The 27,747-nt window shown below is 37.4% G+C and overlaps 1 protein-coding gene across 1 annotated transcript in view; it reads right to left on the reverse strand.

The window, feature by feature from the left end:
* The window catches only part of IARS2 (isoleucyl-tRNA synthetase 2, mitochondrial), a 44,354-nt gene extending 17,902 nt beyond the window's left edge, over positions 1-26,452 (reverse strand). Inside the window, exons 1-12 of the mRNA XM_010853265.1 lie at positions 26,081-26,452; positions 24,188-24,310; positions 19,234-19,393; positions 18,211-18,359; positions 18,077-18,126; positions 17,886-17,995; positions 17,708-17,798; positions 17,247-17,362; positions 12,572-12,741; positions 11,543-11,633; positions 9,817-9,968; positions 7,936-8,096 (exon numbers count right to left, since the gene is read on the reverse strand). Coding sequence (XP_010851567.1) covers positions 7,936-8,096; positions 9,817-9,968; positions 11,543-11,633; positions 12,572-12,741; positions 17,247-17,362; positions 17,708-17,798; positions 17,886-17,995; positions 18,077-18,126; positions 18,211-18,359; positions 19,234-19,393; positions 24,188-24,310; positions 26,081-26,347 — 1,640 coding nt within the window. The 5' untranslated portion in view covers positions 26,348-26,452. The remainder of the gene's footprint in view (positions 1-7,935; positions 8,097-9,816; positions 9,969-11,542; positions 11,634-12,571; positions 12,742-17,246; positions 17,363-17,707; positions 17,799-17,885; positions 17,996-18,076; positions 18,127-18,210; positions 18,360-19,233; positions 19,394-24,187; positions 24,311-26,080) is intronic.
* Positions 26,453-27,747: the final 1,295 nt, after the last annotated feature.

Consider the following 27,747-nt stretch of genomic DNA (forward strand, 5'->3'; position numbering starts at 1 on the left):
CGTGAGTCTGGGTGAACTCTGGGAGTTGGTGATGGACAGGGAGGCCTGGCGTGCTGCGATTCACGGGGTGGCAAAGAGTCAGACACGACTGAGCGACTGATCTGATCTGATTTGATGTAATCAATATCTATTATTTAAACTGATTCTTTGAAGTCAGGAAACTTTACAGTTAATTTTGTTAGCCAATTACCAAAACACATATCACACACATACATATTAATATTTAAAGATTAAAGTATGTATACTAAAGCCAACTTTTGAATTATCCTCCTTTCTACCACACTCCATTAACACAAGTAACTAAGAATGCAGGTCTACAAGAGTTGGTAGAAATGGAAGGAGTGGATAGAAAAAACCTCTATGCTCCTGACCTGGATCTACTTGTTATTAATCATGACCATGTATTATGAATCACTAAATCTCTCTAAGTCTGATAATTCAGATAAAATGAAGTGTTTATGAAAAATTGCTATGGGAGGCAAAAACCAAATGGGTGTTATAACTTAAATATGCTCAACAAATTGAAAACCAAAATACTTAAGTTGGTTATACTTCAAAGAATAGACTGAAAAAGTATGACGCTACATTTATTTTGAAGAAATTATAAATCATAAGGATGTGTAAATGGGCACAAGTCCATATTTCTAATACAGTCACACATTTCATATGGACTTTAACAGTAAAGATAAACTTTTTGTGACATGAGACCATAAAAACTTTGTGCAATAACTACCTAGTTATATGACAATATTTAGTTACATATTACTATTTTATATAGTTTACACAGAACACTGCATCAGTTAAGAAAACTGAATATACTATAATAGAAAATCTGAATAAACCTAACGCTATTACTCTTAGAACAAAAAAGAGATACTATCAAAGGATTCTCCAGGCAAGAATACTGGAGTGGGTTCCCATGATGTTAGGATTTTATTACTCAAAATAGTTTTTGTGTATATACAAGTTTTATATATATATTTATGTGTATACCTTTATTAATAAAAGGACTTTATAAAACCTCTCTAATTGGATTCATTTAAAAATGGCTAAAGTGACAGATAAACTGTTCTGTGTCTTGGGGTTCCTTAAATGCTGGGCCTTATAAGCAAGTAACACAATTAAAAGCGAGGCCTTGAAACTGTGTCTCCCAAATCATGGCTCAATTCTGCTTTACTTCTCCTTTCAGCCTTTCTGGGCTTCCCTAGTGGCTCAAAGGGTAAAAAATCCACCTGCAATGAGGGAAACCTGGGTTTGATCCCTGGGTTGGGAAGATCCCTTAGAGGAGGGAACGGCTTACCCACTCTAGTATTCTGGCCTGGAGAATTCCATGGACAGAGGAGCCTGGTGGGCTACAGTCCATGGGGTCACAAAAAGTCAGACACAACTGAGTGACTTTCACTTTCAGCCTTTCTAACTCTTTTACGAAGACAAACACTGCATCTGTGAACTCATACTCCCCTTCTCTGGGGTTTGCTGGGCAAAGGCAAAAAGACCCTCAGTACCCATGCAGGATGAAGGCGTGAACCAGAGACAAGTCAGGAGCAGGAAGTCTCCAGAGACAAGTGCGCTGACAGAGCAAGCACCAAGTCCAAAGACCAGAGTCTACCTGCAACTTACTAGATACTGACAGGAATACATCACGTTATTCTTCTGAGCTTCAGTTTCTATGGATATTGGGAATGCTGGGAGAAGGAAGACTATTTGAAAATTTTTATTTTTTGTTTTCTTTTGAACTTTTTATTTTGTACTGGGGTACAGCCGATTAACAATGCTGTGACAGTTTCAGGTGAACAGTGAAGGGACTCAGCTGCACATATACGTGTGTCCATTCTCCCCCAAACGCCCCTCCCAGCCAGGCTGCCACATTACCTCGAGCAGAGTTCCATGTGCTACACGGCAGGTCCCTGCTGGTCACGCATTTTAAACACAGCAGTGTGTACATGTCCATCTCAAACTCCCTAACTACCCCTTCCTGCTGGCAACCATAAGCTCATTTTCTGTGAGTCTCTTTCTGTTTTGTAAGTTCATCTGTATCATTTCTTTTTAGTTTCCACATATAAGAGATGCCATGTGGTATTTCTCCTTCTCTGTCTGACTTACTTCACTCAGTACGGTAATTTCTAGGTCCATCCATGTTCCTATAAATGGCACTGTTTCATTCTTTCTAATGGCTGAATAATATTCCACTGTATATATGTACCACATCTCCTTTATCCCTTCCTCAATCAATGGACACAGGTTGCTTCCACATCTTGGCTAGAAAATTTTTATTCTTAAAAAAAAGTCCTAATATTTTAGTCTCCTTACAATTGTAGATGATACTTGCATATCCATTTCAGAATGCCTAATCCAACTATAATGAAATTATTTTTTATATTGCTAAGTCACAGATAAATTCAATGAAGTTTCAGAATTATATTTTAATTATTACTTAACTATATTCAAGTATCTTAGTGAGAGTCTGTAATGAAAAATACCCAACAGCAAAGAAAGATTTCAATTTTGCAACTGACATGTTATTAAGGTAACTATTATTATAGAATCCCATCAAGTTTAGTTAACCACTTCTAGCCTAACTAAAGTTGAAGTTTTAATTGCTACATTTTCTTATAAAGATATAGGTAGTTTATTTACATATACAAAATAATGGTCCAATATAAAAAGTTTAGTATTGTATTATGTAAACCTTATTTGCAAATATGCTTTTTAACACATAAAAGTCCCTTATTTCAGTGACGAGGAAAGTTTTATTTTGTTTTTCTTTTACTTTACCTAATAATACTTACTAAAATCGATGTAACCACACAATGTTATCTACACCAATGAAAATAATCCTGTAGTAGCTTTAAAAAATCTAATTTCAAAAAGGCTGTCATAAATCAAATACATACTACTAAGAAAATGACTATTTTGTGTTCTTCCCAACATACACAGATGAACAAAAAAAATGTTTTTTCCAGTGTACTGAAAACAAATACAAAGCATTTTTAAGAGGGGAGAGAAGCTCTGCCACATTAATAGACCAAGTCTTATTAACATTTAGAGCAAGACTTGCTTCCTTCCTTTTTATCATGAAATATAAAAATATGATGTACTAAATGTACCCTAAAGGCATTTTCTTCTGCAACTTAACTCTATTTTGAGATCTCAGACAACTATATTACATATGTTTTTAAAGGAAAATAAAGACAACTCTGAATTAGAGTATAAAAGCTGAACAAAATTTATAACAAATAAGAAAGCAGATTTCAAAGATAAAAACATTCTCATAACCCAAACAAATCAAAATTTAAGTGCATGGAATTGGTATAACAAAGTGAGAACTTTCTCCTGACCTATATACTCTGGTGATCTGAATGTCCCAAAAAGTTGTGGCAGTTTTAAAAATAAAATTTGCAATAAAAATAAATGAGCACATATAACTTTCACACTTGAGATGACCACAGTGGATTGCAAAATAAAGATAAATTTAATATTCAAACAAAATCTGAAAAGTAATTTGGGTAAGAAATACAAGTAAATGCTGTACAAGTGCTCAGAAAGTACTCATTACAGCACTGTAAAAAACTTAGAAACGGCCAAATGTTGGGATGGGCTACATTTATTTGATTTTCATACAGAGGGAGTCAGGCAACCATTAAGAGCTAAGCTACTTAGGCTGCTTGGATTAAAGTCTGTGACAGATGATTCTCATTTTTAACTCCCCCTGCTGATAAGCTCAGATTTTAGTAATTATTTAGGGGCTCCCTAAGGAATGTAAGGAAGATAAAATTCTAATTTGAAAACTGAAATTAAATGAGGATAATTTCATGAGGAATTTGGGGTAGCTCTACAAAGATGAGAATATAATACGATGTTCTAGACTTTTTTCCTGTAGCTATTTTATTAAACAATCTATCAAAACCATAAAAAAAAAAAAAAGAGCTAAGCTACCATTTTTAATGGCTACCTATTAATTTTTAATGGCCACCTATTAATTCTTCCCAAACTGACTTTATTTCTTCTTTTTCATATCATGTTTCTTCATAAACAATTGTATTAGACATCCCTACATTTATCTACCTATATATCTATATCTATACAAGAGATGTTAGTGTATAAGAGATGTTAGTCCTTTTGCTTCCTTAGGATAAATACTTAGAAGTGTAACTTTTTATTACAAAATTGAGATTGTGCTTTAAAGTTTTAAAACAATTTCTAGTGATATTATTCTTCTGAAAAATAGAACATAAGAAGTAATCAAAATTTATCTTTTGAAATATAAGAAATCCCCCCTTTGTTAATAAAATGCTAAACTTAACACAAACACACAGTTAACTTATAACCTAAAGATCAGTATAAATTACTGTTAATAAAAGTGGGTGAAACCACTTATCACTACATAATCTCTATGCTTCCATCTTAATGCTGCATTTCATAAAGCAATAAGTCCATCATAAAACTTTGTACTTTACGCAATGGCCTTATCTAAATACACATATTATGTGTCCTTCCTGGGTTTCAATCTGTGAAAATGCACTAGGTAGACCCAGCCACTGCCACATCAACCAATCATTCTGAACTTCGATATCAACTGGGCTCAAGTTTATTTAGCGTGTTCCTAGAAATCAAACAGCATTAAGATTATAAGGTAATGAAGAAACTGTTGCTGTCATTTCAGTTCCCTGCGTTTTGTCTTTATAAAAGCAAAAATGCTAAGGACTATAATATTTTTTTCTTCTGGAAGTTACTGGAATTAAGAATGAGGTAAGAGGCTAAATGTTTCATATTTATTTACTACATTTAATTCTAGAAATTGGGGGTGGTGTCTGTTTTTAATTTAATCCTATATTTTGAAGATGACAGGAAACAATTTTGGAGAAATTTTTACTTGATGAATACTATCGAACTTTTTCACAAATAAGTCATTATTATTAACATAAGCAAAAATTTGAGGTAGCTAAATCTAACACTCAAATTTGAAATTCCTTGCATGTTTCTAATGAAATTTCTCATATTTCTGTAAATCAGGGGCTAAGTTTCCTAAATGCATGTTAACTATTGCATTAACACTTAAATGTTCTGAAATGAAAGAAACTTAATAACTTTTTTTCCTTCCTAGTTTCTATATTTATCTTTATTATATAAAGAGTAATTGTCTTTACTAATTAGTAATAGATTTCCACCTAAATTATAAAGATGTTATATCACAGATTAAGATAAATGATCAATGATACTGAAGTCAAAAGTGGAATTATTTCTTGAGAAAATACAAATATGAATATAAAGTACAAATGAGAACATTAATTCAAAATAAAAATTAAACATCAAAGTTTCATATCTACCAGTCTCTCAACTTCTGTAGGAAAGAATAAATCAAGATTTTCTTCTGTGAAACTACATAAGAGATAATTTATACTTTCATCCTGCAAAGCGGAGGGAACCTTCTGATGTTCTTAATGGCGTCATCGATTGTAACAGCAACTCCATGTGGACTGTGCGTCAATTTCCAGTGGAGATGCTGTTACTTTTGATGGCTGCCAACTCACTGCAGTGTAAAGGCATATTCAAGGAAGACCAAGAAAATCATGGTCACCTGATTCTCACTTGATTCAGGAAAAAACACAGACATCCTTTCATGTGGTATTTAAAAATTGACAAATAATTAAGAATTAACATCCATAAAAAAAAAAAAATCAACTGTTATGTCACTTAAAGGACCAAAAATGGAAGAGGATTAGAGTTATTATTCAGAAATGGTGTACAGGAAAATGACCTATGAATTGACAGACAACGTGACTAAGTCTGTCTGTCATTTCTGTAGGCCAATGTTCTGTATATCTCTGCGACTTCAAAATCAGAAATCAACTATACCACGCAAGCAACACAAAGCTCAATGCAGAGAAAAGAATCTATTACTCACCATGTAAACAAACTGACTGAAAATAAAACACAAATTATACCTAAAAAAAATCTGCTTGTTTTTTCTGACAAAGCTCACATTTATTTCACCTACGTCACTGACCAATTGACCTAGGTACCATTTTGTTGTAGTGATTAAATAATGGTCAAATAAACCAGCTTGCTCTACTTACTAATATGTACAACTGGTACACTTCAATCACTTCAGGGAAACTCCCTAAAAATCTTGCTCTCTAAGTGCAGAAAAGAGTGAGGAACAATCACAGTGTTTTTATAAACATTTCCTTCAAGGAAAACTCCCTGGTAAGGAATTTAAGCAATACTTGTGTAAATTTATCTCAACTTTAATTCTCAGTAGGGAAAATAAGATACTAGTTTTTATGTGATCAAGCTCTAAATTTTAAAAATATAAGCAACAATATTTGGGTCAAAGAGTCTTAGCTCGAAACTGTAATAATATTGCAATAATCTTACAATCACTTCCTGATCTCTAACTTCTAGCTTCTTTTTCTAAAACACACTCTTACTCCTCACTCCTACTTAAAAGTTTAAACTCCTTAGCCTGGTATTCAAGGCTGACTTCAGTTTGCCCCAGTCAAGCTTTCTCGGGTGTTTACCTCTCTGCTCCCTTCACACACACACCCCGAAGCCCCATTACAGTCCTATACGTGCTATGTTTTCGCCACTCTGGCTCCTCAGCTTTTAATACCACTACTTGCTAAGTACTTTCCCCCATTTCCTGCCCAATTCTCAAGGCCCTTCTCAAATGCCTTATCCTCTACAAAGGAAGCAAACAAACTATTTTGGGTTCAAAGCAAATCCTTTAGTTCTTTCTGAGGCATGTTGCCAGAAGGTGTCAGATTTTCCCTGAAGTCGTGACACAAGAATATTTCAAAGTGAAAAGGAGCCTTCACACCAAGGATACTCAGAACTACCCAACATGCAGTGAAAGGTAATTTAAAACAAAACACTGGGATCGACAATTTAAAAAAAAACTAATATATATATATTCATAAAAACACCACGTACAGCATACTAATAATGTAGTCAGTGAAAAGCACAACCTTTTTACAAAAATGATGTTGAATTCCCCTCGCTGTCTCCTGAATTCTCCATTACTTGCTGCCTCCATGCCCTCAAAATCCTCACTGGATCCTCAACTGATAAAATGTGAAAATACTTCCCAAAATGTAGTCAAACTCTTCGTTCATATTACAGAATAACTTAGTAAAAAAAAATCTGAAACAAAATTACTTCCAAAAAAATGAAAATTCAGGATATATTCCCAAAAGAAATGATTAATATTCCCTTTTCCACATCTCTTAATAACAGTAACAATCCTGAAAGCCACCCTAATTTGCCAGAAGATAAACCAGCTAGGTTATTACCACAATAAGAGTGGGGACCATGTCAGTCTTGTCTATTGCCTCAGAAAAAGGGTCTAGTGTATGACCAGCAAAAAAAAAAACCTTTTTATTGTATAAGCTCTTCTATTCTGAATTGTTTACTAGGTTCACGTATTATCTTTCCAAATTAAAAAGAAAATTAAGCAAAAAAAGAAGAAATAACTAGTGCATTCAACTATATTATAGTTTCTTAAATTTTAAATTATCTGTACAATTACCTAACACCATTTCTACTGAGAGAAAAAGCAGACTCAAAGTGAAAGACTGACACTGATTCCTAAATCAAAATTACATACTGGGCCACTCAATCTGCTCACTTTGGGTTCCTGACACCTTACTCCAACACAGTGCTAGGCACACAGTCAGGAATAATGAATTCTCAAAGAAAAAAAGTCAATGCCTTTAATTCTGAATTATCAATACTGAAAATAATCCAGTATTTGTTAAAACTTCACCCATCTGAAAGATCTTTTTGAAATTTATATTTTACTTCCCTAAAAAAGATAGTTACTTTAGACTATTTTACTTAACATATATCAAGAGTTTTCCATAGTCCACTATTTTTCCATTTTTGAAGAAAATACAACTCACTTTAAAGTGCTGAAAAATTTTGAAAGAGTTCTACCTGTTGATCAAGACGTCATCTTTTGTCTTATGATGAAACACAGGAATTGGAACACCCCAAACTCTTTGCCTTGATATGCACCAGTATGGCCGCCTGTCCATCATTTCAACCATGGCATTCAACGCTGATCCAGGAATAAATTTCACTTTTTTCAACAATTCCTGCAATTGATTCACAAATCAAGTTCAGTGAGAGAAAGCAGAACAAATTTTCTAGAACTCCCATTCTTTATCATGATACAGTTCCTTATTTTGGAAGTTTATAGGCATTTACATGCCCCCTCTCCCTGCCAAAGAGAAACTAATCTCAAAAAAACCATAGATTTCAGAGCAAACAAGGCGATATTAAAACAGGGCCACAAAGGATCTAATAAATAACATCAAGAGCAGACTCCACCTTTGAAGAAGTGACAAGCGATTTTATACTAATTTCTAAACACTCCTAGATCAAAATTGGTAACAGGTTTAATAGAAGTACTACACGTTATTAAACTTCAGTTAAACTCAATTCAAACTTGATTTCCAGGTTTCTTTTTTAAATGTTTAAGAAATAAGCTCCTATCTTAGGTTGACAAGGATACTGAAATACAACCTAATTTTATGTAGTACGGTTTAGTTAAGGAATAATTATTATTTTTTAAGGTGGTAATAACAGCATGAAAATTATGTTTTAATTTTAAATGTCAGATATATATGATGAAATATTTATGGAAAACATAATACCTAAAAGTTGCTTTAAAATAATCCAATGGGTAGGAAGTGTAGATAATGAGTAGGGATGTAGCTAAAAATAAAATTGGCAAAAAGTTGATTATTGTTGAAGTTGGGTGATGGAAACATGGCAGTATATTATTTTCTCTATTTCTGCAAAGATTAACTAAAAATTTTCCATAAGGAAGTTAAGAAAACAAACTTGTCTTCAGCGTACTGCATCAGCATCAGATTCGGATGTTCTGCAACAAAAATCTGTGCAGAGCTGAAAGTCACAAACTACATTTATAGGTAAGAAAAACAGGCTTTATAGAGAAATGTAAAAAAAACAGAACAAAGCAAAGAAACAGTCCATAGCACAGCTCTCCAATCTACATGAATGTAGAAAGTATTAACTGCCTCCATAGCTTTGGCAAGGGCCCCAAACTGCCAGGCCAACAAATGAACCAACTAATAACAGTACTGCTATATGCAAGCTGTAAAGCAAAGTATCTGTACACTCAGCATGGTCAACAAATATATATTTGAAAAACAAAAGCAAAATATGGTATTTGAGTTCTTTCATTTAATAGAATCAAGTTATTCATGAGATACACACACATAAAGATACATCTATGTATTGAATGAAAGAGCTTTAATTAATTTAAATTAATATTTAAAATGCCAGCTATAAAGTAATTGTTAGCTCAAAGTAATAGCTTTTCAAATGAATTGTGATTTCAATTCAACCCTTCAAGCAAAGGGTTTTAAAAGAATTTTGGTAAATGCCTATTATGTGCCAGACACTGTTCTGGGAACTCTTATTCACGTATCTCATGAGGTAGGCATTATTATCACCTTTATACAGATGAGGAAACTGAGGTTCTGAGAGTTTAAACAATTTGCTGAACTCAGGTCGTAATTTTATGCTACTTTCACACTGGGCAGGAAATTAGAGCAAACTAATTAACCTTTTTAAGCATGAGTTTCCACATATGTCATGACGGAATGGAGAAACCCAAGGTCCCTCCAGATCTAAAATTCCACAATTTTATGAAACCAATTAATAATAGCCTTAATTCCTTCTACCCTCAAAACCCTACCCCAACCTCACAGATAAACCTTTCATCCTGGGGAAGGGATGAATGAGGGAATGATAAACCCAACCCTTACAGCAGGATGCCCTTTATACCTTGGCTGTAGTCTTAATATCCGTGATATTTACAAACCACTGCTTGCTGGCACGAATAACTACTGGTTTCTTAGTTCTCCAGTCATAGGGATAGCTGTGTACCAATTTTTCTTCTTTCAACAAATTCTTTGCAGCCTGAAGCATCATTATAACTTAAAAAACAAAAAACAACTTACATTAGACACAATGAAAAAGTACTATGAAAACCCTAATAACTCTCTAAACTTCCAGGGAGTACGAAATCTGGGCCAACAGGTGACAGGAAGAGTAGCCATCTACCAGGGAGCAAAGGCATAATCTGGGAATCTCCAGACAAAAAAAGCAGAAACTGTAAAACCTTAAGCAGACTCCAAAGTATGCCATTCCCATGGGCTCTTCTCAAAGACGACAGAACACACCTAGAACTCTACATCTCAAATCCAGAGTCACAGTCTCCCATACTATGAATCTTCAAATGGTCTCCAGGTAATCCAAAGAAACCAGGTATACTGGCTTGAATTTTGTCCCCTAAGTCCTTGCCCCTACGACCTGTGACTGTGACCTTATTTGGAAATAGGGCCTTTGTAGATGCAGTCTCGGAAAAGGCAATGGCACCCCACTCCAGGACTCTTGCCTGGAATATCCCATGGATGGAGGAGCCTGGTAGGCTGCAGTCCATGAGGTCTCACAGAGTTGGACACGACTGAAGTGACTTAGCAGATGCAGTCTGCAACTAAGATGGGGTCACACTGGACCTCCCTGATAGCTCAGTGGGTAAAGAATCTGCCTGTGATGCAGGAGACACAGGAGATGTGAGTTCAATCACTGGGTCAGGAAGATGCCCTGGAGAAGGAAATGGCAACCCACTCCAGTATTCTTGCCTGGAAAACCCCATGGACAGAAGAGCCTGGAGAGCTACAGTCCATGGGGTCACAAAGAGTCCGACACAGCTAAGCGACTAAACCACCCACACTGGATTAGAGTGGGCCCTAATTCCAACGCCTGGTGTCCTTGTAAGAAGAAGAAAGAATACACAGAGAAGAGACACACAGAGCAAATGACAGGGGACAATGGAGGCAGACTGGAGTGATACAGCTATAAACCAAGGAAAGCCCAGGATTACCGGAGCCAACAGAAGCTAGGCAGAGGCAAAGAAGGACTTTTTCCCAGAGCCTTCAGAGGGAGCACAGCCCTGCTGACACCTTGACTTCAGACTTCTCGCCTCCAGAACTGTGAGAGAATAAGTTTCTGCTGTTCTAAGCCACCAAACTTATAGTAGTTTGTGACAAGAGCCTAGGAGAATTAATACACCAGATCTAATTGGCCTTAGTCGTGGTGTGGGCAAAGAAAGGTGTTCATAGTGTAGGTCAGTGATATGAGTTACTAGAGGAGTGAGTGAGTGATTCAGTCAACATCCAGCTCCAAGGTGGACTTCATCCTTCCACAAAACTCACACTGCTGATGACTCTCTCTGCTGTTCTAAGGTAACACCACTCCCTGCTGACGGCCCTGATGTGATTAAACAAGTAGGGCAATTCAAAGTGAAAGATGAAAAAGTGCCAAACTCCATGTTACACCACGTGGCAAAATAAAATACAATTTCCGCTTTTTGCTTCTGTTGAAAGTGCAAGATTGAGAGAACTGTCAGCAAAGATTACTGCTGGCTGCTTCTCAGAAAATGCATATTTACAACATCAACATAAAAAAGAAAAGAAAAAAACACAATATCAACATACACAGGACTCACCTGCATCTGTTCCCTCTTTAAGAACAGCTTTGTTTTGAAGTTCAGGACCTGCAGCATCTGTGAAAACTCCATCTTCATTCACTAAACAATCCTACAAAGAGTCGTTCTGAACAATTAAAATAAAGCATCAAGACTTTCTATCTTATGACAATATCTGGCAAAACAATATATAATGTATAAAACATCTCATTATAGTCTAGTCTTTCACTGTACTGAAATTTAGGTATCACTTCTTAGTCAATCAGAATTTGTGAATTTAAACACTTAAATCACCAAAAAGGCAAACTGTATTACTAAAGCACATACCTAAAATTTAAAAATAAAAAGTAACAAGATATACTAAAAACTTCTGTTAACTTACAGATCTGTGGCCGTGTATGTACACTGTGATGACTTTGAGACTTGTCTTTAACTAAATAGAAAAACTTGCTAAGTAACTCATGTGTAAAATAAATTTTGAGAGGATGGTTTAGTCTGAAAAAAATGGCTCTTTGGAATTATCCAGTATCCCAGGTGGCTCAGTGGTAAAGCATCCACCTGCAAATCCAAGGGACACAGGAGATGCGGGTTTGATCCCTGGGTCAGGGAGGATCCCCTGGAGCAGGAAATGGCAACCCACTCCAGTATTCTTGCCTTCGAAATCCCATGGACAGAGGAGCCTGGTGGGCTACAGTCCCCAGGGTTGCAAAGAGTTGAACATGACTAAGCGACTTAAGCACACATTCACATAAGCAAAACCCACTCACCATTTTTCAGGGCTTGAAAGTAATTTGTCTACGTGACTTAGTACTTGGAAAAAAAATGCCCCTATTTACTATGTATTCTTCAATTTCAACTCTGTGCCAATTCTGTGCTGATTCTAGGAAATGATTCTTAGTATGAGCTAATGAGGTTTATTGCACAAAAGCATTTCACAACTTAACTATAAAGACAAAAATTATCATTTATTATCAAAAAGTAAAGATGTTAGGGTTTATCACTTCCATTCTACAAAAGCAATTATTAAAAAGGAAAAAGGAGGAGCAGTACCGTGGACAAGTTGTGTTGAGCAGCTACACTGTAATCTTCCATACCATGAGCCGGGGCTGTGTGAACCAGCCCGGTTCCTTTTGTCATGGTCACATGATTGGCAGGTAAAAGAGGAGACTCCCTCTCGGAAATTAAAGGATGAGCACAAGAACCATTTTCCAAGTCCACACCTGTGGGGAAAGAAAAGCACAATTGAGAGTTATTTTATATGGCGATTCTTCTATCTCTTCAAGGAAAGCAACAGATATCAGGCTGAGAAGAGCAAAATCTGAGACAAGGCTGGGCTCAAATTCTGGCTTTCCCTTTTACTTGTTCTGCGACTTTCAGGAATCTATAAACTGTAAGTAATTACAGTTTGTATCTCACAGGTCTGCTGTGAGGATAAACTGGTTGATGCATGTTAAGCATTTTGGGTAACATATCACAATACTTGCTGCACTGTAAATGCTTTAAAGTATTGGTAATTATTAAATTAAATAGATAATCAAATGAACTCAAGAACATTTCTCTAATTTATGTACAGTTATGTGCCTTTTAGAACAGAGGACAAAAAAATTCTAGATCAATGGGTCAACGACCAGTAGGTTCTAATACTATCTCTATGGGAACTCATTGCTGTTGCTTTTCATAATGTTACCCTGAAAAGGTAAGATCTGATAAATAATACCTGACATTTACTGGGTACCCACAGTACACTGGACTCAACATAAACTCTGACCTCACCTTCATAATAGTACAAAACAGCTAACATTATCTCCAATTTACAAATCAGAAAACAAGAAAATATAGGCAATTTGTCTGAGATAACATGGCTAACAAATGACTGAATTCAAGTTCAAAGGCAAGTCTGACTCTAATATTGTACATAACTCTAGCTCCCTTTAATAATATACCATACCCATCATCTATGAAGTTTTCTGTCGTCGTTGTTATCACGTAATCACTAAGTCATATCTGACTCTTTATAAACCCATGGACTATAGCCTTCCAGGATCCTCTGTCCATGGGATTTCCCAGGCAAGAATACTGGAGTGGGTTGCCATTTTCTTCTCCAGGGGATCTTCCTGATCCAGGGATTAAACCTGCATCTCCTGCACTGCAGGTGGATTCTTTACCACTGAGGCACCAGGGAAGCCCTCTACACCATTGCTGTTTCCCAACTTTACTGCCTCTTGAGTTGAGCTCCACAAACTAATCTTTCTTTCATACATTCGAAAAATAAACGGTTTCAAGCTTTAAAATGATTCACTGGTTCTACCCATCCACTTACCCAACATACTAAATAGGTCTGTTTATTCTATCTAGTCCTTAGCATTAATAACTGAAGAATGGTCAATGGCCCCCTTATGCCTCAGATATTCCCCACAAATCATTCTTCATCTTTCCAAACTAAATGATACTTAACAACAAAAAAAACTGCCTTTATAAATTTCTCCACTTCTATGATCCTTTTTTCTAGCCATAGAGCAATAAAAACTATACTGCCTACACATATCACCAGAAGAACACAAATCTTTTAACTTTGGACATTTCATAGAAAAGACAGCTCTTTTGCTGATTTCATTTTGCTTAAAACAGCACAATGGGTAAGAGGTGTGAGAAAAACTGACATTTTCTTATAAAATCCTGACAAAATTCCCTTTTCTGAAGAAAATCACAAGCCTTCCTTGCTGTCTCACTTGGATGACTTGGCATTTTATAACCAGGAAATACCTGAATTACTAGGAAAATTACTTTAGGATGCATTCTTTTCCATGCAAATTTTAATGCTGTTAAGAGAGAAAAGGTCAGCACTGATTTTTAGAGAAATCAACTCTTTAGTTTGTGTTTTGATTCCTTTTCTAGAAATCAGATTGACAAGTAACACCAGTCTCTACAACCTTGTGCTGTACTCTTTACGCATTTTTAGTATGGAAACCACAGCTTTGGAGCAAAGTAAACTTTATCTATGAACTTTCCTTTAGCCCCAATACTTAGTGCTTATAATACTTAATACTCTTCCTCACCTCCCAACAAAGATCCCCAGATGATTGAGAAACAATTGACATTTCTTTCTGGAAAGAAAATCTATCCCCCCCAAAATGTTCCATTTCAGCTGTTCAACATTCCTACTACTTTAGTAAATAGAAAGCCAGCTGTTCTTAGATTATTCAGCCAGAAATGAAAAGTATACAAATTGCTCTGAAACATGGTGGATCAAAATGGCAATCCATCAATTCTCTACAAAGTGATAATTTGAAACAGTTAAGCAGTCTAGAAAAAGGATCTTTAAATTTAACCTTATACTTTTACAAACCTTTTGAGCATGCCATTCAACTTCTGTAACAACATCTAAAATGTCAATGAAGTCTATTACTATCTTCTGCACTTAAAAAAGAGGTGGGCTGTAATTAATAATACTATATTGTATATTTGAAAGCTGCTAAGAGAACAGAACCTCTTAAAAAGCCTCTTGATGAAAGTAAAGAGGAGAGTGAAAAAAGTGGCTTAAAACTCAACATTCAGAAAACTAAGATCATGGCACCTGGTCCCATCACTTCATGGCAAATAGATGGAGAAACAAAGTTAACAGTGATAGACTTTATTTTGGGGGGCTCCAAAATCACTGCAGGTGGTAACTGCAGCCATGAAATGAAAAAGTGCTTGCTCCTTGGAAGAAAAGTTATGACCAACCTAGACAACATATTAGAAAGCAAGAAATTACTTTGCCAACAAGACCCGTCTAGTCAAAGCTATGGTTTTTCCAATAGTCATGTATGGATATGAAAGTTGGACTACAAAGAAAGCTGAGCACCAAAGAATTGATGCTTTTGAACTGTGGTGTTGGAGAAGATTCTTGAGAGTCCCTTGGACTGCAAGGAGATCCAACTAGTCCATCCTAAAGAAATCAGTCCTGAATATTCATTGGAAGGGCTGCTGCAAAGCTGAAACTCCAATACTTAGGCCACCTGATGCGAAGAACTGACTCATCTAAAAAGACCCTGATGCTGGGAAAGATTAAAGGCAGGGGAAGGGGACGACAGAAGATGAGATGTTGGATGGCATCACCGACTCGAGTTTGAGTATTGAGTTTGAGTTTGAGTTTGAGTAAACTCTGGAGTCAGTGATGGACAGGAAAGCCTGGCGTGCTGCAGTCTATGGGGTCGCAAAGAGTCGGACATGACTGAGTGACTGAACTGAAGAGAATAGACCTTAAAAGTTCTCATGACAAGGAAAAAAACTTTGTAACTATGTGTGATGATGATGTTAACTAGATTTATTATGATGATCATCTCACAATGCATACAAATATTAAATCATTATACCAAATGTCTAAACTAATACAATGCTATATATATCAATTTTTTTAAAAAAAGAGGTGAGTGAAGGGTATGGACTTAAGAATATACCAGATCCTCTAACTTACCGAATGTACCAATAAGATACAAATGGTATTAAATACTAAACATTCTGCAGCTTCTTTTATGCCTTTGACATTAAAAACTTTTTGATTTTTGTTAAGATTGTTTAAACCTCTAACTGGCTTATATCTGAACTGATACATTTTGAGGTCTTCTCTATTCAGCTGGACAATCTTTCCATTTTTGGTTTTTCCTGTGGTCATGTATGGATGTGAGAGTTGGACTGTGAAGAAGGCTGAGCGCCGAAGAATTGATGCTTTTGAACTGTGGTGTTGGAGAAGACTTTTGAGAGTCCCTTGGACTGCAAGGAGATCCAACCAGTCCATTCTGAAGGAGATCAGCCCTGGGTGTTCTTTGGAAGGAATGATGCTAAAGCTGAAACTCCAGTACTTTGGCCACCTCATTCGAAGAGCTGAATCATTGGAAAAGACTCTGATGCTGGGAGGGATTGGGGGCAGGAGGAGAAGGGGACGACAGAGGATGAGATGGCTGGATGGCATCACTGACTTGATGGACGTGAGTCTGAGTGAACTCTGGGAGTTGGTGATGGATAGGGAGGCCTGAGTGAACTTTGGGAGTTGGTGATGGATAGGGAGGCCTGGCGTGCTACGATTCATGGGGTTGCAGAGTCGGACATGACTGAGCAACTGAACTGAACTGAACTGAACTGAACTTGTGATCTTTTTTCTTTCATAAGAAACTCAAAGATATACCATCCCTAAAGATCAAAGGTTATTTTAAACTTCCTTAGATTTCCATAGTTATATTTCAAAATCAGCCACTACTTTAGGAGTCCCAAATTATAGCTTACTAAGGATTCTTTTGACAGAAATGCTATCTTGGAAATAACTTTCAGAATTTATTCAGTTTCCTTATTAAAATCATATACCCCAAAATAAATGGGATTTATTTCCTTCCTAGCTCTTTTGATCAAATCAGATAAAAATAGTTTTCAGTAATTTACTTTTGAATAAAAATTTAAAGGAAAATTTGCACATTTTATATTGTATAGAGGACATTTTTCTAATTTTCCACTGGATATTTGTCAAAAATATTTTTTTCAACTATTGTGACTTTGTCAATGTTCATATTTTCTATGCTCCTATCATGTTTAATGTATATTCTCCTTCAGTTTGATCAATATAAAATATATTCTAGAAAGGCAGAAGCCATATTTGTTTTATTCACAATGAGCAATGTTCAGCAAGGTACTGAACGCAGATCAACCCAGTATTCTAATGACTTTGACTGTCAGAGTATCTGTAAATCCTCACCTGAAAATGTTGAAATAACTTCAAATGTTGTTCCCAAAGTAGAAGCAACAGATGTTACTTTATCTGCACCTAGAATGTACACGTCTCCAGATGAGGAACACTTCACAACAGCATACCTAAAATAAAATTGAGGAGTAAGCTGCTAACAATGAAAAAGGAAAAACCACAGATAACATTTTAAACGTTTCAAATCACTTCAGAAAAACTAACTAAGATTAAAAAAAGTACTATTTTCAAAGGACTTCATTCCTTACATTTCTGTTTTCTTTTCCAAAGAAGCTGGAAAATAGGGTCTTAAGTAGTATTCTCTAAAGCTTAATAAAATCTATATGAACATAAAAAGTAAGTGATAATTCACTAATTTTAAGAGGATAATGAGGATGCAATAAGATCAAAATAATGCTAAAAAATGGAACTGATCCTATTTGTGGACAAAACAAAGATTGCTGTAATATACCTACTTTGATTCTGGCATGTAACAAACAGCTTGATTGGCTGGAATTGTCCAAGGCTGTGTGGTCCAGACTAAAAAACTAACAGGAGATGAACCATCTGTGAAAATAAAATTTCAAATATGCTAGCAAATCAAATGTTTTAATTCCTTAAGTTTAATAAACTCAAACAACGGATAAATCTTACCTAGAAGAGATGCCAACTTAGGAGAAGGTTTCAGGAGAGGGAATTTTACATACACTGAGCGACTGATGTGCTCCGGATTATATTCAAGTTCTGCTTCAGCCAATGCAGTCCTAAGGTTTAAAAACATTAAACATAAATATTTGGAAGTCCCACAAAATTCTCCACTTTAGCTACCCAAAACACATAAATACCTTGATGAAGGAGACCAAAACACAGGTTTGTAAGATCGATAAATCAAGCCCTATAAAAGACAAAGATACATGAAAGCTGGAATTCTGTAACAGGTAATTCAACATACTCAAAGGGAAAAAAAAAACTTTATTACCTTATCATACATTTGGTAGAAAATTCTCAACTGCTTGGCCTCGTATCTCCCATCAAAAGTATAGTAGCAATTATTCCAATCTGCCATTATTCCCCAGCGAATAAATGACAATTTCTGTTTCTCAATTGCCGCTTTGGCGAATGATCTAGCTAAAATCAATAAACAAAAAGCCTTTTGAAAATGAGTTAAAATTCTTGAACACAGTTTAGCATGTATATCTCTAAATGAAAGCATCACACACAATTTGAAAATGAGTTAAAATTCTTGAATACAGCTTAGCATGTATCTCTCTAAATGCAGGTATTACACAAAATTTAGACTATAAAAATGTTTAAAAGTAAAGTTATCCTCAAAGTTAAAAGTATTCAGCAGATAACTTACAACAAATTCTAAAATTAACTAAAATTTCAAAATTTTTAAAAATTATAAAAAAATATACAAAAATTATAAAAATTTGTCTCTTCCATTATTCAGAGATCATAAAATGATCTTACATTTAAAAAAAACAAACTGGAAAAGTTACTCTTACTTCATAATTTAAGAAAACGTCAGAGAATAATTATTTCATTACATACACACACACACAATTAATTAGTGTAACCAATCATACTGTTTCACAAGAAGTATGAGATCTTCAAAATCATATCCAATTATACAATAGTTTAACAGATAAGATCAGACGAGTCCTCCTTGACTCACTCTATTGAAGGAAAGGACCGAAAAAGAGACTTCTAAATAAATTTTAATTTAAAATTTACTTTTGGTTTAGGTATAGGTCAACAGGTTCTAGCCAAGAAAGTAAATAAAAACAATAACAAAAATAATAATTTCAAAGTTCTCACAAAAGTCAATTACACAAAATCTGAATCTTCTGTGACACAGTGGTTTCCAACTGATCTCATTATAAGTGAAAAAACAATAGCAAAAAACAAAAAGCAACAAGTGTCTTTGATAAAGTCCTGACTTTTCCAAGGAACTATGGTTTACAAATAACATTTTGAAACAGAAATAGAGATTACTTACCTTTCTCTCTAATTTCCATAGCTGAAAGATTCTGAGCTTTTCCACCAAGTTCTGATAATACTTTGATTTCAATGGGTAACCCATGACAATCCCAGCCTGGAACAAAATGTATTTTGGAACCCCTCATCATATGGTATCGATTGGCTATGTCTTTCAAAATCTGCAAAGATGAAATGATAATCATCATTCATACAAAAAGCATGTGGCCTACAACTTATGTTCTCTTAGTATCATTTTAAAACACTAATAAAATCCAACTTTAAAGGATTTATATAGAATTACCTATTAAATCAACTTATGTTCTACATAAATACAAGCATAACAAATATCTGATTTTTAAAATGTCATTAACTCCCCCAGGAAGAAATCAAATTACAAAAGATTTCAAAGTGAAAAACATTATATCCAAGATTACTAATTTTTTTTTAAGTTGGAGTATGCAAATAAGCAATCCATACTACCACTTTAAGAAATAATCTGAACTTCCTAAAAATTAGAGTAAAAAATTATAATTTGCTTTACTCTCATGGAAAAAAAATATTTATGTGAATAATCCAATATTATATATAATATTATGTATATTTAGCTCATAAATATTACAGAATCAAGGCAGAATTTATAATGCCCTTAGAGTATGAAATATCATGCTTAACTCTGTTACTACTAAAACCCTAAATAACACAGTAGATCTCTTAGAAAAGTTCTGTAACTGTTTACTAGCTCATCTTAAGATACTGCTGCTGCTAAGTCGCTTCAGTTGTATCCGACTCTGTGCGACCCCATAGACGGCAGCCCACCAGGCTCCCCGGCCCTGGGATTCTCCAGGCAAGAACACTGGAGTGGGTTGCCATTTCCTTCTCCAATGCATGAAAGTGAAAAGTGAAAGTGAAGTCGATCAATCCTATCCGACTCCTAGCGACCCCATGGACTGCAGCCTACCAGGCCCCTCCATCCATCGGATTTTCCAGGCAAGAGTACTGCAGTGGGTTGCCGGGCAGCAAATTTGAAAAAATATATATACCCACTGAAAAATGGAGGCTCAAAGGCAAAGGACAGACTTGGCTCCAGGCTCAATTCCTTCTTCCCAAAATTAAATAATGCAGTAGTCCAGAAAAATATATCTTCCCTTCCATGTCTCTCAAAAGTAGAAAAGATAATACACATTCCTCTCACAACTTCTATGTAAAACTCCTTTAGACTTCTTACCAAAGGGCAGGGGGCCTTGCAATCTGGGGGTAGTCATATAACAAAAACATTCATCTACTGATACATACTTAAGATTTGTATACTCTTTGTCATGTATATTACTTACATCAATCAATATAAATAACATCCTTTCTATTTATCCCTATTTGAAGTTGTTTTATTTATTTATCTGTCCCTTCCTGGAAAATACAAACTCTTTGAAATCAGAGCTCCCATCTGTCTTCATCTGTAAACTTCCAGCATTTAGAATGGTGACTGCCACTATTCGTAGCTCAGTCGGTAAAGAATCCGCCTGCAATGCAGGAGACCTGGGTTCGATTCCTGGGTCGGGAAGATCTCCTGGAGAAGGAAGTGGCAACCCACTCCAGGATTCTTGCCTGGAGCATCTCATAGACAGAAGACTCTGGCGGGCTACAGTCTACAGGGTCACAAGAATCGAACACGACTAAGCATATACACCCTATTCTACAAGTACTTAACTGAATAAAGGAAAGCATGCACATATGCTCTAGACTGTGATATCTCATACAGTCCTTACTAGCCACCAGCAGTAATAAGCATCAAAACTGGCTAGTCCAAATTGAGATGTAAATATACAATATATACCACTGAGTGAAAAAAGTTAACCCCCCAAAACTGTATGATTACATTTATATAGCATTCTTGAAATGACAAAAATATAGATGTAGAGAACAGTTAAGGAGATGGTGGGAAAAGAGGGAAATAAATATAGCTATAAAAGAGCATCATGAGGGATTCTTGATGGAAATGTTCGGTATCTTGAATGTATCAATGTAACATTCTGGTTATGATATAATACTGCAGTTTTGCAGGATTTTACCACTGGGGAAATTGGGTAAAATGTATACGGAATCCTCTCTATTTTTTTCTTAACGAATGCACTTGAATCTATAATTACTTCAAATATAAACTCTAACTAAAACAAAATTTGAAAGAAATTGCTTTCAAATAGTGTGCACTTAAAAAAAAAAAAAAAAAAGCACTTCAGTTCTATCCATGAAAAGAAATAAATGCTTTTTTTACCATCTGATGTAATATGCCTAATAATTTGAAAATGAGCTATCAAGCAGCATGATTTGGCCTCCGTGGAAGCAAACAAACTTTATACCAAGGAATGTGCAATATGTGTAACATCTCAAAAGTTTTAGACGTTTTCAATACAATTAAATGGTCTAATACAATGAAAGAAAGTTAAAGAAAGTGTTGGTCGTTCAGTCGTGTCTGACTCTCAGGGACCCTGTGGACTATAGCCCACCAGGCTCCCCTGTCCATGGGGATTCTCCAGGCAAGAATACTGGAGTGGGTTGCCATGCCCTCCTCCAGGGGATCCTCCCAACCCAGGGATCGAACACAGGTCTCCTGCATTGCAGGCAGACTTTTTACTGTCTGAGCCGCCATGGAAGGTCTAATACAATATGTAATACATATTATAATATAATTCTGCTCTAATAGCAACACTGACTTGTTCAATGACCAGATTTCTGGTGGTGAAAATACAGACAGATGTCCAAGGTCATGTCCTCTCCAAACTTTCCATTAAAGTACACATAAAAATAAAGGACTGAAAAAAATAGTAAATAAATTGTGGTACACTCTCTCAATGGAATGCTTCTCTACAATTATTGACAACTAAAAAGGAATCAACTATTGACATCATAACAGCATGTATGAATATCAAACACTGCACAAGTAAAAGAAGCCAGACATAGAAGAATTTGTTATGCTTCAACCTTCTGAAATTTTGCAATTGGCAAAAAAAAAAAAAATTATAGCAATAGAAACCAAAATAGTGATGAGGGCAGGAAGCCTTCATTCTGGAAGGCCAGCATCACCCTGATACCAAAACCTCATTTTATCCTCCTCAAACACACCAAGAAAATTCACCTCAAGCCTTTGTACTTGGCACTGTGTGTGTATGCTCAGTACACACACAGATGCAGTGGGTTGTCATTTCTTACTCCAGGGATCTTCCCGACCCAGGGCTCTAACCTGTGTCTGCTGTGTCTCCTGAATTGGCAGGCAGATTTTTTTACCACTTGAACCACATGGGAAGCACTTAGCTATTGCTATTGTTCAGTCATGAAGCTGTGTCCGACTCTTTGCAACCGCACGGACTGCAGCACACCAGGCTTCCTTGTCTTTCACTATCTCACGGAGTTTGCTCCGTCTGATTCAGTGATGCCATCCAACCATCTCATCTTCTGTTGCCCCTTCTCTTCCTACCCTCAATCTTTCCCAGCATCAGTGTCTTTTCCAATGAGTCGGCTTGTCACATCATGGCGAAAGTATTGAGGTTTCAGCTTCAGCACCTGTCCTTCAGTTAATATTCAGCATCGATTTCCCTTAGGATTAAATGGCTTGATCTCCTTGCTGTCCAAGGGTCTCTCAAGAGTTTTCTACAGCAACACAACTCGAAAACATTAATTCTTCGGCGCTCACATCTGCACATGACTACTGGAAAAACTATACCTTTGACTATATGGGCCTTTATCAGCAAATTGATGTCTCTGATTTTTAATATGCTGATCATAGCTTTTCTTCCAAGGAGCAAGCATCTTTTGATTTCATGGCTGCAGTCACCATCCACAGTGATTTTGGAGCCCAAGATAATAAAGTCTGCCACTATTTCCATTTTTTCCCCTTCTATTTGCCATGAAGTGATGGGACCTGATGCCACGATCTTAGTTTTTTTGAACGCTGAGTTTTAAGCCAGCTTTTTCACTCTCCTCTTTCACTTAGCTATACTTACCCCAAATACCCCACAGCTTACCCCCCTGCTTCCTTGAGGACCTTACAGGAATGTCATCTTTTCAGTGAAGGGGGCATCCCAGATCAATTCAGTAAAACTGCACTTTGCCCAACTGACCTGCCCTATTAGTTTTCCCTTTCTTATATTTTCTTCTAAAGTACTTATTATTACTATCTTTTAGTCAGTTTGGGTTGAGAAGAATTTCTATGTGTGTGTATACGTCTGTCTGTATGTGTGATTGTGTGTGTGGTGGGGGGCAGGGGGGGTTCCCACACATACAACCAAGCAATTCTTGGACATCAGCAGAGTGTCTGAGAATTAGCATAAATGGGGTGGCATAAATAGGAGAAATGTCTTTCTCACTATTCTACAGGCTGTGGAGTCCAAGATCAAGGGGCTGGCAAATTCAGTATCTGGTAAGGGCTACTTTCTGGTTCATAGACCCCCATTTTCCCCACTGTAACCTCACATAGCATACAGGGACAAGGGAGCTCTCTGACCTAATCATCTCTCAAAGGCCCCACCTCCACACACCATTAGAGATTAGGTTTCAACATATGATTTGCAGGGGGAGGGAGACAAATACTCAGTCTCTAGCAACTACCTACCATATTAAACATTTTACTTATCCTTCTGTGCCTTCCTGTTTAGATCACAAGCTCCATGAAAACAGGACTTATCCTTATTTTGTTCACTGTTATCCCCAGAATCTAGACAATATCTGGCACATAACAGATGCTCATTAATTATTTATTGAATAATATGATACTTATTAACATAAAATAAGTTCAAAGCAAATACCAGTGATGTTATTTTTCACACGGTACTAAAACTGTTCATTGCTGCTTTCTATTAAGACATTTTAGTTTATATCAATGCAAATTTACATAATTGCTGTAACGTTAGAATATACTCTTTTCCAAAGTGTATTTAAATAAAGATTTTCCCTCACATCTTATAACCAAAACTATAAATTACCTTATTTAAAGCATGTCCAACATGAGGGTCACCATTTGCATAAGGAGGTCCATCATGAAGACAAAATTCAGCCTTCACTTTTCTTTCTCTTTGCCAAGAATAAAGTTCTGAAAATCCACATTTCTGTTTAAAAAGAACAACAATGTCTGCACATCACATAAACACATACACTTTAATCTTGCCATAAATAACACTCAGCACCAGTTTATTTCCTATCACATTCCAATATCTTCAACTCTAAAACACAAGGTGAGTTTTCTAAAATGCACATCTTCCAATTAGAAAATAAGTTTAAGAATGTTTTATTAAAAAAAACCTTCACTCCTTCTAATAACATAAAAAATAAATAAAATACACATCTGAGTACTTATCTTTTAAAACTTTTCAACAGTTACCCTGCAGACTTCAGTTTAAAGTCTAAGCTCTGTATGAAGGTGTACAGCACCCTAAAAGGTTTGTGCTTAGTCTCTCAGTCATGTCGGACTCTTTGCAGCCCCATGGGGTGTAGCCTGCCAGGCTCCTCTGTCCATGGGACTGTCTAGCCAAGAATACTGCAGTACGTTGCCATGCCCTCCTTGAGGGGATATTCCCAACCCAGGGATTGAACATGTGTCTCCTGCACTGGCAAGCATTTCTTCACCCCTGCACCATCTGGGAAGCCCTACAAAGGTTTAGTACCACAGAATTCTTGGTCATTGTCTCAGAACTCCATCCCCCTCCACTCCATGTTGAAGGACTTGTAGATCCCCCACCACACACACACACACACACACACACACACACACACACACTTTCTCTCATATCTTATTCCTGTTATGCTCTGGCCTCAACACTTGCTACTCTCAGTCTGGAAAAACACTGATTGCAATCCCACTCCCCTTCCCTCATCTTCTGTGTGACGATGTCCAAGTCACTTTGCCTTTGTAGGCCTATTCCCTCATTTGAAAAAAAAAAAAATTAATAATATTCAACCCACCAAGCTGGTGTGAAGATTATACAAGAAGATATCTGAAACTGTCACAATTTCAGAAATACAGAAGGTACTGGATGGAACACTTAAAAAACTAGATGGCCAAAACAGGCTTATGAGTCTAGAACTCTGAGAGCTGTCATAAGAATATTTAAGCTAAGCATATTTCAGTTCAGTTCAGTTCAGTCGCTCAGTCGTGTCCGACTCTTTCCGACCCCATGAATCCCATATATCCAAAATATCAGGGATTTTTAAAGACCCTAGAATTACACAAACTAACAAGTGAATTTCTGGCGTTAGAAAGTTCAGTTTAATACAGGAGACAGAAGCACAGGTGAGGAAGAGGACTGAGACGAAGTAACCACAGCTACCTGACCCTTCAAACAAGCCACCTTCCAACTAAGGACCTATTGATACCATAAAAGTGAACTTCAACTTCTTCTCAGGATCGCATTATTTATATGTGTACATGTTAATTTACTTTAAACAAAATCACTGGACAAGAGCCCAAATTCGACTAGTTTTGTATAAGCTAAAACTGGCATTTGTATTCCATCCATGCTATCTGAGCATAGCTGTTTGACCGCTGGACTTCCCTGGTGGCTCAGACGGTAGGTGGGTGGCTCTGCCTACAATGCAGAAGACCCGGGTTAGCACTCCGGTCTGGAACCCGCCACCTCTAGTGGACTTGTCTAGAGGTTTCTGCACCTGTGTTTTCACCCAGAACAACCTGTGGGAAGTGCATGATTCCCACTGGTCTGATCGCAACACCTCTGGCCCAAGAGGGCCTGGAGCCTGCGGCCGGGCCTGCCTTGCCCTGCCCTGCCCTGGATGTGGGTGGCCCAGGCGTGGCTCCAGGGAGGGCCCGTGCCCCCTCCCGAGGCCCCGCTCCCGGCCCCCGCGGAGCACAGGCCCGCCCGTACCTGCTGGATCTCCAGCTCCGTGTCGGGCTGCTGGCGGCCCAGCAGCTTCATGGGGAAGCTGGTCTGCGGCAGCAACACCGTGTCCCGATAGCTGCCATTACTCGAGTTCTGCGGCTGGTTACTGGCCCCGGTGACTGACCGCACCAAAAGGCTCCCAGTTGTCCCTCGCCAGCGAGGTCGACAAGGAAGGCGGGGTGGCACCCACAAATTCCAGGCCGCGGCCAGGGCCGCTTCCCCCGGACCGCGAGGGCGCAGCCCCCAACGCATGGCGGGCCAAGCCAACCCCAGCGTCCGGGAGGGCGCCGGGGCCTCGGCTCCGGCCGGGCTTTGTGGGAACGGGGAGCCTAGAGTACGGAGACGAGCCTTACGGGAGTGCGCACGCGCGCGGGGCGGGGAAGAGGCGGGGAGCGCAACGCGGGCCGGGGAGCGATCCACATCCGGATCTTGGCGGCAGCTTTCTCGACTACGAGGGCGGGAAGAGGTGTGGCCCGCACCACAAGCTCACGTTTCAATCACGGCGCGTTCCTTTTAAAGTTTACTTTATTTAATTCAGTATAACCAACATTACCACTTCAACATGTAATTAATATAAAATTATAAATGTAATATTTTACATTCTTTCTCTTCATTCCAAGTCTTAGAAAATTGCTGTGTAATTTACACATACAGCGTATCCCCATCCATTTGGACTGCAATTTGCCAATTCAGTTCAGTCGCTCAGTCCTATCAGACTCTGTGACTCCATGGAAACTGCAGCATGCCAGGCTTCCCTGTCCATCACCAACTCCCAGAAATTGCTCAAACTCATGTCCATCCAGTCAGAGATGCCATCCAACCGTCTCAGCCTCTTGTCATCCCTTCTCCCGCCTTCAATGATCCCGCCTTCCATCAATGTTAACATCAGGGTCTTTTCCAGTGAGTCAGTTCTTCGCATCAGGTGGCCAAAGGATTGGAGCTTCAGCTTCAGCATCCTTCCAATGAATATTCAGGACTGATTTCCTTTAGGATTGATTAGTTGGATCTCCTTGCAGTCCAAAGGACTCTCAAGAGTCTTCTCCAACACCACAGATCAAAAGCATCAAGTCTTCACTGCTCAGCTTTCTCTATGGTCCAACTCTCACATCCATACATGACTACTGGAAAAACCACAGCCTTGACTAGATGGACCTTTGTTGGCAAAATAATGTCTCTGCCTTATAATATGCTGTCTAGGTTGGTCATAGCTTTTCTTCCAAGCAAGCATCTTTTAATTTCATGGCTGCAGTCACCATCTGCAGTGATTTTGGAGACCAAGAAAATAAAATCTGTCACTATTTCCGCTGTTTCCCCATCTACTTGCCATGAAGTGATGGAACCGGAGGCCATGATCCTGGTTTTTTGAATGTTGAGTTTTAAGCCAGCTTTTTCACTCTCCTCTTTCACTTTCATCAAGAGGCTCTTCAAAAAAAAAAAAAAGAGGCTCTTCGGTTCCTCTTCAGTTTCTGCCATAAGGATGGTGTCATCTACATATCTGAGGTTATTGATATTTCTCCTGCCACACGATGGAATATTACTCAGCCTTAAAAAAGAATGACATTTTGCCATTTGCAGCAACAAGGATGAACTTGGGGGTCATTATACTAAGCGAAATGTCAGAGAAAGGCAAATATTGTGTGATATCATTTATA

This window comes from Bison bison, unplaced genomic scaffold, assembly GCF_000754665.1.
Source record: "Bison bison bison isolate TAMUID 2011002044 unplaced genomic scaffold, Bison_UMD1.0 scf7180017864325, whole genome shotgun sequence".
Classification (NCBI taxonomy): domain Eukaryota; kingdom Metazoa; phylum Chordata; class Mammalia; order Artiodactyla; family Bovidae; genus Bison; species Bison bison.